The following is a 13234-nucleotide window of genomic DNA, read 5'->3' on the forward strand; positions in this document are numbered from 1 at the left end:
TGTTATCAAGGCATCTGTGAATGGAGGTAGGAGAAGCAAGACTTTGTTTTAAGTGGCATATGAGGTGAGAAAGTCATGGAAAGGGAGCTGTTTTCCCCAGGTCGTGTTTATGGTACAGCTAGGAATTGAACACGGGTCTTTTGACTCCCATATTTTTCAGCCAGACCACTGAATAATACTTTTATGTACTTGAGTATGTGGTGGTAGGAGCAAGAAATGTAACTGGACCAGAACTGGTGATTGTGCAAAAAGAGGCAAAGGCATCAGCCCCAGCTGGAAGAATAAATTGGTAGGAAAAAACTACTTTTTATTTACCCTGCTTAGACTGTGATTGAACCCTTGCAACACTGGAATTTAATTTTCTCTGCTATTTGGGTGTGTCTCACAGGGTGTTCCACGGCAACCCAATTCCATGGCATGCCCCCCCCCCGGGTGATGTTGTCTAGAAGTAATTAAATGCTCTGGCACCGATTCAGGCGTGCTCAGGGGCAGGGACTCCTATGGATTTGAGGACAATGTTTGAAATCAGAGGTATCATTTGGTCTCTGTTTCTCATAAAATCTGACACAAGCAGCTGCAGGAGACAGATGAGCTCTCCAAGAAGCCAGACATTCAACAGTGGTTACATCAGCCTTTGCAGCACCCATGGGATGGACTTTGTAGCTGTCAGTGTTTTCATAGCTCTGTGAAGGAAGAACCAAACCATAGCCATGAGTCCTGTATATGACCAGCTGTTCACTGTAGGGGCCATAATGTCTTGCAGGTTATCCATAAAACTCCATGCACTGGCTAACCATCAAATTTTGGCATCTGGCATGGCAGAGCCTGTTCTGGGTATCAAGGTGGTGGGAGTATGGTGAAGGGGTGGGCAGCAATTTTACTGTTTAGCTGCAGCAGTCTGTGTTCTGGCACAGGCTCTTAGTGCCTGAGCTGCACTTTCTCAGACTATTGCCATTAGTACAAGAGTCACACATGAAAGAACAGTCACAAAGTCACAAACTCTTTTGTGTCTTCTGTGAGGTAGAGCAAAGGGATTTTTTCTGACCCTTACTTGGGATAGAAAAAAAAACCTTCTAAAATATCCAGCTGTTTGGCTATGATTTGCAAGGAGAAAAGTGACATAAATTCATGATCATTTATCTCTTGTAGAATAAATCTTATCTCTTACTTTCCTTTCACTCCCAGGGGCTAGAGCACAAGTCTTATGAGGAGCAGCTGAGGGAGCTGGGGTTGTTTAGCCTGGACAAAAGGAGGCTCAAGGAAGGCCTTAATGCTCTCTACAGCTGTCTAGAAGGAGGTTGTAGCAAAGTGGGGGTTGGCCTCTTCTCGCAGGTAACAAGTGACAGGACAAGAGGAAATGGCCTCAAGTTGTCCTGGAGGAGGTTTAGATTGGGTATGATGAAAAAATTTTTCATAGAAGGCATTGTAAAGCTTTGGAACAGGCTGCCCAGGGAAGTGGTGGAGTTACCATCCCTGGAAGTGTTCAAAAAACATGTAGATATGGCACATGAGGACATGGTTTAATGGTGAACATGATAGTGGTGCTCGGCTGATGGTTGGACTTGATGATCTTAAAGGTCTTTTCCAACCTTAACAAGTCTATGGTTCTGTAATTTAATATGCATCTAATCAACAGCTTCTTACCCTCACCTGTGTCTTCTGTGGAACCAGCTTTGCCTGTCTGGTATACTCTTCCACTGCTATCATCTCCTGCTAAATCAGTCCTTTTAAAGCCTTCCCCCTACTTTTTTATTTCATGTTAGCCTTAGGACCTCTGCTCAGGAAAATCGTATCAAGAAAATTAATTTCAGACAAAGATTCAGATTTTAAGCCTTAATGGTGCTATTATGCTTTTTTTCCCCCTGTCCTTTCTACTGGAAGTTGTTTGTTTAGGCTGCAGTAATTAAAAATGGCACCTTGCCACTCAAGATGTCTGTCCTTCAGCGTCCACTTCTGTGCTCTACAGATAAAGATCTTAGCTCAAAAATACACCATCTGTTTCTAAATGCATGGAGCAACTTCAAAGAAATCCAACCCTACTCATTACCAGGACAAAAGCTGCATCTGGAAGAAGTGCATGGGAAAATGCACAAAATTGCTGTATAAATATTTAAAGATATATATTGCAATGGGAATAATTTTCTGTCCCTTAAGTGTCACTCACACCAGCAAAAGAGGTACTTGGATCAGGAGAAATATTCCTCAAGGAACTCGTGTTTTGTGGTTCTGAAAAGCTATAAAAATATATTAATGAATGTTTAGTAATCATAGGACTGCTATAACAGTGTAGCTCTGGTGACATGTACAATGTGTTTACATTTAATTTTAAAAATTAAAATTTTTTGTAGAAATCTTTACATTTGATTGGGCAAACCCATTGCCTTTTGCCCACATATTCTGTATATGGTAGATATAGTGCCCAGAACTCCCACTGTCATTAATATGGACTAATAATAAAAAAAAAAGACATAATTAAAGACAGTAAAGTAGAGAATTTACCTGGTTAGTACTGCTTCTTGTATTTAATTCCCTATGAAGTACATCACTTGTTTCTATTACTGGCATCTCCTTTTAAAAGAAAATCTTCATAAACACATACACAAGGAAATGTTAAATATGGAAGTAAGTAACTGTCTTGCTCTCTGTGTATAAACGAACAGAGTGATTTTTTAATCTGAGTGACAAACCATGGGTTTGGCTAAGCTACATGGGAGAACTGTCTGGGACTAAGACATTAACAAAGGATGAAATCCATGTGCTTTTTATAATCACTTATAGTTTAATAATTACCTGACCTGCACATGCAAATTACAGTGTATTTGCAAATACCACTGCAAATAATATAGTGGTTACATTGGCATATGCTTTTTTTTTGAAAGAACAGGCTAACTGCAGATGCCAAAAGAGAATCCCATTGCAATTGCACTTCCAAAACTCACGTGTTTTGTGCACAGAGCAGTTCCTCTACTACTTTCTTTGCAATACAGCAGCTTCTACTTCCTGTCTGAACCTGTTGAGCAATATCACGATGTAATTCCAAACAGCTGCTGTGGTCACCCTATGTCTGTACATCAGTAGCGAGTGAAATGATTTCTATATATAGTTTGTAAATCTGTTGGCAGCGTTTGTAAAGCACACTGAGATTCTTCCTGAGGAATAAGAGCAGCTATATGAAAGCAAGAGCATTAAGACCATTATTGCGTACAAAGCAATTTTATCTTTCTGGTGTGGCAGAAATGAGGAAATGGCCAGTCTGCAGAGATGTGGAGAAGCACTTGCTTTGGGCAAAACCCTGGCAGGAATACTTTGTGCTGTCAAAGATAAGCAGGTTCATCTCACGCTGTTATTACAGAACTTGACATTGTACTGACACAAGATGATTAAAAAGTATTGGCTCTGTAGGAAGGAAAGAAAACTGGGAATGGAAATGACATCTATTCAATAAGATTTATTTGTCCCCCTTGCCTTCCCAATTTTAGTGTTCTTCAGGTACACGAAAGGAGCAATAAATCCCAACTCTACTGCACCTTTGGCACCCAGCTGCATGACTCTTTGTATAATAAAATAAACCTTCAGGATCCATGCACAAAGGACACTAGGTACCTTTGCAATGTGAGCAGTGAGTTTTCCTTCTTTTAATTAAAGGCTGAGGAATTTTTTAGTCCAGAAATGTTCTTAGTTTCACCTAGAGTAATTTTTCCCTCCAGTGCTTCCCTGCAGGCAGGTTGACCTCTTCATTCCCCTTCCAAGATACATCCTTACTCTCTTCTCATCAACAGCACTAAAAGAGCCCATTCACTTCTTCACTTGCCATGACTTTTCTATGTTGCTAAGTAAGGCAACCCAAATACACCCGTCAGCGAAATACATCAGATTAGTGGTTGCCCCATGGCTTGTTGGTATATAGTGTATATTTATGCCCCCAGCAACTGTTGAGAAAGCTGTTTTCAAAACTAATCTGAGCAATAGGGCAGCCCACATGCACATGTTTTTGAGTGAAAGCTGATCACTGTTTGTGATGGTCTGAGTTGTTAAACTGCAATCTAGACCTGGAATCTTTCCTCCTGGTAGCCTGGGGTGTATTGTAGGGGATCTGTGGGAAAAATTCATATTTGAACTAGCATGCTGGGTCTGATTTCCAATCAAAGAATGGTTTTGATTCAGGGTCATCTTTACACTTACCCCACTTTTTATTTCTCCAACAGGGATGAAAAGAAAGATCTTTTTCTTCTGTGTGACTTCATGTTTACAGCATCACCAGGAATCACTGGACAACGGAATCATCTGGCATAGAGAAAAGCAGCTGAAAAATTGTTCCTTCAAATGCCTTCAGTGCATGCTTCATCCCATTTGCTCTGCTGATACCACTGTTAAATGGAGGTGATGACACATCCTTTTCAGGCACAGTACTGTGTGCACAATTTTGACAAGTTATGTGAGTCTCCCAGGGGAAAGAGAAGCAGCTTGTCCCATCAGTCTGCCTTGCGGTCCTGTGTACTTGCCAGGCCGCCTGACCCTGTGTCTCTCCAGGATGGTTTGAATGATGCATTCAACCTGGGCCTATACAAGCAGCATACAGAAATTGAGACCTGGGGATAGATAGATAGATAGATAGATAGATAGATAGATACATAGATACATACATAGATACATACATAGATACATACATAGATACATAGATATAAATTGCTATCGAGGGGAGGGGGAGGGCAGGGAATGAGGAACACAGGGTCAGGACAGAGGGGACACGCAAGAAGGGGAAGGAAGGACAGGTCAGCAAACAGGCTGTGGAAGTGGGTGAGAACAGCAAGGGGCTATTCATGGAGGGCAGACAAGGATGGCCTGCAGGGCCAGGTACAGAGAAGGCAGTGTAGCAGCACAAGGCACAAGAGGGGGAGGTGGGAGAGCTTGAGGGCTGGTGCCTCAGCGTCTGCATGAGTGGACAGCAGGAGTGAAGGAGCTGTTCAGTGCAATGAGGGATGCAAAAGCTGCAGGGGGAGGTGGGAGCAAGCAGCACTGGAGAAGGACAGCAGGAGAGATGGGGAAAGCCCAGCCGTGCTCTGATGCATTGTTTTTAATGTGCTCTATGGCAATTGGACCTGTTCCTGCAGCGTGGGACTGAGCTCTGTATGAGCCAATGCATCTGTCTGACAAGCTGTTCTCAGGAGCCATGACTGAAATAGCCACCGTCCCATGCCTGAGGACAAGGTTGTGCAGCCCTCTTTTTGCTTGTCTGTAGTTTTGCCTGCAACTCATCCAAGTGGAAATAAACGTTAAACTATGAGCTTTGTCCTGCAGGGGAGCAAGCACCACCTGCCACGGTTTGCTCATGTCCTTTCAGCAATTGTGACAGTGTGCCCCAAGTGCGGAAATGTGAGAAGCAGAACAAAGTCCTCTAGGCTGCTACTTGAAATAGTTAATTGCTTGGAAAGGCAAAAAGGACGCTTAGAAGAGTTTCCTCTTTTCAAACCAAGAAAATAGGCCTCCCAAGTTAGGGAAGATTGAAAGTCTTGTCTGCAATCTAGCTGCTGCTGAGTAGGCTCTATCCCTCTCAAAGCCAGGAACCTGGGTGCCAAGATATACAATGACAGAGTGAATCCTGCTCCTATGAAATGGGCACTTCCAGTTCTCATTTTCTCTCATTACCCCAGATCCTGATTGAGTGATGAGATTTCATGGCCTATTGGTGAAATAGTTTATTTCCTGCATACAGGATTTCAGCAGGGCTTTAGGGAAGAGAGTTTGGGTCTTCTGTTAGAAGGTGCCAGAGCATGTCAGCAAGTCGTGGGATCATAGAATAATTTAGGTTGGAAAAGACCTCTTAGATCATCAAGTCCAAATGTTAACCTAACACTGCCAAGACCACAACTAAATCATGTCCCTAAGTGCCATATCTACCTATCTTTTAAATACCTCCAGGGATGGTGACTCAACCACTTCCCTGGGCTGCCTGTTTCAATATTTGACAACCCCTTCCATGAAGAAAGATTTCCTAATATCCAATTGGAAGATTCATCCTAAACAGCGGGGAACAAAGTCAGTGTAAACCTGCCCTCCTGCACTACATATGGTTCACGCTCTACTCTCCTGCCTTCTGTGATGGAAGGATGTCCACTGTGCCACCTTGCTAGCACAAGGTCTCTTCCTAAGCTGTTTATAGTGGTGTTCTTGAGAACATAGCCTGGGGCATATAACAGGATGCTCAGACTCCTATTTTTTTTTTCATTTTTTTTAAAGAGAACGTTACAGAAATCTGAACGTGTAAAGTGCCTGAGAAAGGGGACTGTGGAATGGGAACTAAATGTTTCAGGCAAGAATGCTAATAACAGGAAAACACAATCACTCCTGTCTTTGCTGCAACAGTTCCTTTTGGCAGTTGAAACCTGTGGTCTGAAAAGTTGCTGTGGTGGGAAGCTTCAGCTGTGGCTAATGGACCACAGGAACTGAGCCCTGACCAGTTGAAGTGCTTACATAATGCAAAATACTGCCAGAAAGGGAATTCGAAACTCCAAATTAGTGAATACTTTCAGCCTTAAGGTGTCTGTACCTCTGTTCTTTTTCCTCACAAAGGTAGTCAGAACTTCATTTCAGTCCCCTGAAATGGCCACTGGATAATTAAAGACATTGATAGTCTTATTATGCTGAAGAACAGGGGCAAAACAAAATGTTGAAAGGCTGTTAAATGTGTATGATGTCTCCCATGCACTGAAAGAGTAAAGGTTCTGGGTGCTTATGGGTCTAGGATCAAAGTATATGACTACAGAACCATGGAATTAAGGACTGTGTTTCAGTGCTCATCAGCAGGAAAGAACAAATACTATTCCCACATTTTCTGATCTGTGAGTACTTAGCTTAGTCTTAGCATCTTCTTTGTGTGTGTAATTGGCCATGTGCTACAGCCTTATTGCTTTTATTAAAATTGTCCTAGAGAGGGATTATGGGTCTTCACCCTTGGCCATTCCCTTGTAAAGAATGAGTACTAAATTACCATGAGTGGCGTATAAGATCAAGAAAGGACATCAACCACTCATAACCTCACCTAATTGTGCCAGTTTCCCCCCTACTTCAGGGGACACATGTACAAGAAAATACCTAATCCATGTTTAGTAACATCTTTAAATTATGTCATGGCTAAAATGGACATCACTGACATTTTATGTGTAGAAAAACAGCACCACCAGCTCAGTGTTGTATCCTTGCCTCAGCAAGGAGAAGCATTGAAAGTAATATTCATGCTGTTAAATCTTCCTTTGGAATATTATTTTAGAAGTGAGCAATGCATGTTGCTTCTTCAAGTTCCTTTGAGTTTGGAAAATTTGATTTATACGTAGAAAATTTCACATAGATAATTCAGATATCAGTACATTTGTACTTTGTATTACAGACTCTTAGCCCAGGAAAATTCGGAGACTTACAGATTTTGTTGTATCTGAGAAAACAGAAAAAGCAGAAAGCTCAGAATTTTTTGTGAAACACTGTATTTCAATAAATTTCATTTTTAACATAATCTTTTTGCTTTTAATATTGTACATGTCAGTGTTGTACATATCAATATTGAACTAATAAAATATAGTGTATTTCTAAAAGCATTTTGGTTTCAATCAGGATTTTCCTACAGAAAACCTGCCAAGTGCAAATTTCCTAACCACCTCCATCAAAAAATGTGTACAACAAAATGTTGTCTGCAAAAACACACCCCAGAAAGATAGTTTTGTTGTGCTGCTTCTCTGGCTAACTCCAATGAAAACGATGTGAACCTTTGTCCTAGACATACTGAAGAAATAAAAATGCTTGGAGTGCTGTTATATACAATATCAGCTCTATCTAAAAACACTGGTGATGCAACGCTAAAATTAAAAAGGTACTTATTTTTTCTGCTCTTTCATGCTTTACAGAATTTGGCCCAGGCTTCATTCTGCAGGTGCAGATGAAAGAGCAAGCAGAACTTCTACTGACCCACTGACTTGTCTATACACAGTTGGTGCGTCATTGTATCTTATACTGTCAAGGTAACTCTCTTAGCTCAGTAAGCCAAGCATCTTCCTCCTTTTTATTTAATCCAAAGATTTGGCTAATATAAATGACCTGCAAATATTTATTTGTTTCAAGATGTACAATATTCCTCAATCTGCTTAATTAATGTATTTTGTGTGTTAGAGAAGACCAAGCTTATGAGCTTTCATCCCAATTCTTGAGCAAGATAACTGCATGATATTCATACAGACAGATAATCAAAGGAAAAATATAATTTCTTTCTCAAATCTATGTGAAAACCAAGCTTTATCTCCTTTCTCCATTGTCAGTAAAGCAGTATGCACAATAATAAAGCTAAGTAAGCAGTTTGGCTAAACATCATACATCAGTTCACGTGTCCAATCCATATTAATCAAAAAAAGATGATGGACAAGAGCAGTACTTAAATTATTTTCAGTTACATTTTCATTAAATATTGGTTTGACTGTCTAGAATGCAGTGTGTAATCATTTAAGAAGGTTGATATATGTTGTTATAAATGCGTTCCTACTTCTCTGTACCAAAACCAACTTTCTCTCTGTCCTTCTCCCTTCTCTCTTTCTCTCAACATGGGTTTGCAGATATTGCTGACCTTCATATTTCAGAAAACTTTTCTAGTTCGCCATCATTCACTGATAATAGAGAAAAATCAGAAACAGTGCAAAGTTTAACCTTTTTTTCTGTAGTTTCTTACACAAGAACACACCTGTCTATAAAACTAATATAATCATAATATATCATGTGTTAACAGAAATGATAATGTGATAGAAATGTAGAATAAAGAAATGAAGGGCACACTCCAGCTGGACACCAGTCAGTGACAGCAGGCAATAGCCATTAATAGAATAACCACTAGAGGCCTTCAGTTGCTTGGGCTGTCAGAAATGATGAAGGCAGAGCCCTGCTGCCCACCCAGGGCTTGTTCCCCCTAAAGTTCTGGGGGACTCTGCTCACTCCTCCCAGCAGAGTGCAATTTTCTGCATGAAAAAAAATTTCACAGGAGCTCCAAATGGGCAAACCAAGCTGATTCTCCCTCTGATCATCCTAGAAAAAAATAAGGGAATTAATAAATAATCCAGTGATTTGTTACAGGCACAATGTGACATTATGGGAACAGTGCTCCCCACAGGTGCTGGCAGGCCGACCTCCTCCCCTCGGCTGCCTCTCCAACGATCCCAACCGCCTGCAAACACCTTGGCGAGATAACAGCATGGTTCCACTAGAAAACCGTGAAAGCAAGAGGAAGTCTGCTGAACAATGGCAAGGGTGTTTTACTTCCAGCCCCTGGGACAGCTCAGGATTAAATGGATTTTCATTGTTCTTTCCCTCCTGCAATTTGGACACAACATTGGTGTAAGTGCACCCGGGGTTTTATTTGCTGCTGCCCCCCCGTCTGCGAGGTTGGTATTCTCCCACTAGCTGCCTGCTCTAAATATGGCCATGGCCAGTGTGTCAATAATCCCCCTCTTTAAGGGACCCGCAAACACTAGTGTTGGGACATTCTTGCTGTTCAGATGTCTAGCTGACGTCTGATGCTTAAAACAGAGCATGCTTTCATCCCTTCGTGCATTGTCGTAAGCCCCTGATGATTACTCTTAAAAGGGTGCCTCTGCTATGCAGGGAAACAGTTGCTGACCACATGAGACACAGCTTGCTCACTTGCTTCAGCCTTCTTGAATGCCTGGTCACTTCAACTTTGTACCAGCCTGACCAAGCAGGACCATGTCTACCTTTGGCTACAGAAGAGAGCTCAGTAAATATGAAGACATTGATGAAGATGAGCTCCTTGCTTCTCTCACTGAAGAGGAGCTGAAGGAGCTGGAGCGGGAGCTAGAGGACATAGAGCCCGACCGTAACCTTCCAGTGGGGCAACGACAGAAAAGCCTGACGGAGAAAACACCGACAGGGACTTTCAGCAGGGAAGCACTGATGGCCTATTGGGAGAGGGAGACCAAGAAACTCTTAGAAAAAGAGAGGTTGGGTGCATGCGACAAGGTAAGATGCCAAGGCATTTGCTGTTTCCTATAAATATTTGGGGTTATTCTTCATTGGCATGATCTTGCTGACTGATTTAATTTCCTTTCAGTCTCTTGTAGCATTTTTAAGAACACTGTTAGCCATACTTCTGTGCCTGCTAAATCTCTGTGTAGTTGCTTAGACAGTTTTTGCTCTTTCTGGAGGTACCTTAAATGCTCTGTTCAGAACAGAAGAAAGTGCCATAAAAACTATCATTAGTGATAAAAATAGGAAAAAAATTAAAGGGCATGTTAAAAATTATCAATAGGTAGCAATATGGGCTTTGGATAGCATTTGATTTTTTAAAAAAACTACAGAAAGTGCCTTTTCCTTTTCTTAAAAAACAATCAGTACTGGCTGTGCAGAAGCACATCAGGAAGATAATTTTGAATACATGTTATGTCAGAAGTTTAGTAAGTGGACACCAGACTTTGTGCTCACTGGAAGGAAGCTGCGTTGCAGTCAGGAGCTTGTATTGCTTTGTCCCTGCTGAGGAGCCTTGGCACAGCTTGGGAGTCTTCTAGCAACTGTTGTCGGAGGGTTACATTATTTTAAAAGTGGCCTGATCAGCTGAACCATTTAACTGTATTCCCAAAAAAACTGCCAATAGTGTTTGTTAGGCAACTCATTCCCCAAAATAAAAAAGTTAATAATAAAACCCGGTCCCTGAACTAGAAAGGAACATTACAGCTGCTCAGGAGTGAAGGGCTCAGTCTTGGCAAGCAACAAGCACTCTGTCTCAGCTAATGTCCATATTGGCACCACCGGGTCCTTGCTAAAAGTATTTGTGAGACTGAGCTCAGTCAAAAAGCAACTTCTGTTTTCACAATGGCTCTGTGTGGGGACATGGGAATTTTTAAGTGCTGCTTCATACCAAGGTCTGACTCTGTTTATAGGGACATGTTTTCTTATGTTTAAATAGAAAATAATGCAACAAAGGCAAAGTCAGCAAAAGCGGACTCAGAACCTCTAACAGCCCTATTCAGGAGTTTGGTTCATTTGCAAGGAAATAATTGCAGTCCATACCTTAGCTAAAATATCCTTCTAGAGAAATGTCAGGTGGATTAAAATACCCTGCAGTATCCAGGACGTTTTTACATATGTTTTCTCCTGCTTGTGAATGGTGGTATAATGTCTTTGCAGGCAAGCGCACAGACCAGTAGCTGTCATCAGACCATTAGTGTCAGCTTGCAGTCGTTGACTTCACTCCCTGTTTGTCAAGTCCTAGGGAGGCAATGGCAAGATTAATGTTTATTTCCAGCTAAGCCTGGAACTCGAAACCTGGGCACTTCCCAAAAACCTTCTGAACAGGTCTAGTTCTGTGTCTTATATAACGGCAGGATCTTTCTTTCCCCCCTCCCCCATATTTATACAGCATTAACGATGGGTTATGGCTAAACCTTGAAGTGCTGGCAAGCACGTCTATACTTTTTGATCTAAGAAGAAACTTCCTAAATGCATCCTTAAATAAGAAAATGTTGACATGCTAAAATAGAGGGCACAAAGGGTCTCTTCACTGAAGGCAGTAAGAAAGCTCCTTGAAAGCAATTTTCTTCTTGCTTTCAACTGCCTGGAAGTTAGACACCTTATCTAAGATGGTTATTTGTGCCCCTTCTATAGTTAGTGGTGAGAGATCAGCTGCTCCAGAAAGCAAACAAGCTGCAGATAGCCTTTTAGGGGGAATAACTTGTCCTCCAGAGATATTTACCTCTGCATTGACTATCTTAGCCCTAAATTTTCATCGAATTATTACTACAATATAAGGTGAAGCCCTGCAGGCTGCCTGCAGCAGTCCTGTACTGCAAGGCTGCCATAGTAACAGAGTACATCTCTGTGGATCTGCAAAGAGAAGAATATTCGATTTTAAAATTATTGTGCAGATTGCTGTGACACCAGACAATGTGTGTGACAGGAAACTAAACTGCTCCTTTGGCCCCAGAAATGCCAGTCAAAAAAAGCCCAAAAAATCAAACCCAAGTATTTTTTTATTAGTCTAGTGACATCAAACATATTAACAGTGCATTTAGAGGCACCACCTTCTGCTCATCTGCAGCTGTGTTGAAGGCTGTAGTATATATTCCTAGAGAGAGAAAAGCAAAGCCATGAAGATAGATTCCTGGATACCTGGTGTTTTCAGGTTTTAAAACTCTACACATATATAGAAGCTACAGATATAAATCTTAGTCCCAATAATAAACCTATAGGTAGCACAGTATGTCTCAGTCTCTCTGCATAAGGGACCTTCCTGGAAAAGGAGGCCCCTTCTCCACAGGAGAAGTAATGGGGCTGGATCCTGAAGAACTCAATGTGCAGGTCAATGTGATGGGACCCTGCAAGCCCCCCAGGTGCTGAATGCTCAGCTCAGGAACATCAGGTGGGAATAACTCAATGTCCTGTTTCATTAAGAGTCACAGTTCTACGAACATTACAATTAACATCTGTTTTACATGTGTCCCAACACAGAATTCTGCTTAAGACTGTGAAACAGTACAATGCAATCTGTCACTACTGTTATTTTAACCTTTCCCCGTATTTTCAGAGCTAGATAATTAAGCAAACCTAAAACTACACAGGTTGTCTAAAAATAGGCTGTCCTGTTGGTAACACTTCTGTTTTTCAGAAACTGAATTGGTGTTTCTCTGCAGAGTATATTTACTTTGGAAAATACCCTCTAGTATTTTACAAACATTAAAAACCCCATTAAATCCCATGAACATTGCTGCCGTAATGCATACCGAACAATTATATTCCATCCAAAATTTTATAAACATTTACAATGGTAAATAAAAAGGCATAAGCTATGGCTTGTCCAGTAGACAAAATATGACATGGGAGATCTTTTAGGGCAAAAGGTGAGTGGTACACAGATCAGTCTACAGCACATAGATCAGTCATGGCCCATAGATCCCTGCTGCACTATTCGAGTCTTCCAGGTGGAGAGTGAGGCTTTCCTGGAGCAAAGACTTTTCCCCGTTCCTGTGCAGAGAATTCTCTTTTGCCACCATAACTGCTAAGGGCACCAGGCAGAGCTTTAAGACATGGTTCCAAGTCTGCCTTCCTGGTACCCACCAAACACACTAAAATAACTTTACATTTCAGAAAAAAATCCATTTACTGTAGACAATGAATTATAATGATTCACAGTATGGCAGCTGGCCTGCAACAGCTGTTGGTGAGCACAGACTTAGCTCTTGGCAAACATGAA

General features: G+C 41.4%; 1 protein-coding gene and 1 long non-coding RNA gene across 3 annotated transcripts in view; one reads left to right on the forward strand and one right to left on the reverse strand.

Annotated features, from left to right (window-relative positions):
- The window catches only part of LOC135414873 (uncharacterized), a 377990-nt gene that overhangs the window by 19209 nt on the left and 345547 nt on the right, over positions 1–13234 (reverse strand). The gene's annotated exons all lie outside the window — the stretch shown is intronic.
- Positions 1–13234, forward strand: part of LMOD2 (leiomodin 2) — a 29074-nt gene that overhangs the window by 13071 nt on the left and 2769 nt on the right. Inside the window, exons 2-5 of one of the 2 annotated variants that reach the window (XM_064656153.1) lie at positions 4206–4380; positions 7896–8009; positions 9106–9366; positions 9756–10008. In XM_064656153.1, coding sequence (XP_064512223.1) covers positions 4206–4380; positions 7896–8009; positions 9106–9366; positions 9756–10008 — 803 coding nt within the window. Of the gene's footprint in view, positions 1–4205; positions 4381–7895; positions 8010–9105; positions 9367–9633; positions 10009–13234 lie in introns of those variants that run through there. The other variant, XM_064656152.1, reaches the window with a different exon arrangement.

This window comes from Pseudopipra pipra, chromosome 5, assembly GCF_036250125.1.
Source record: "Pseudopipra pipra isolate bDixPip1 chromosome 5, bDixPip1.hap1, whole genome shotgun sequence".
NCBI classification, from domain to species: Eukaryota; Metazoa; Chordata; class Aves; order Passeriformes; family Pipridae; genus Pseudopipra; species Pseudopipra pipra.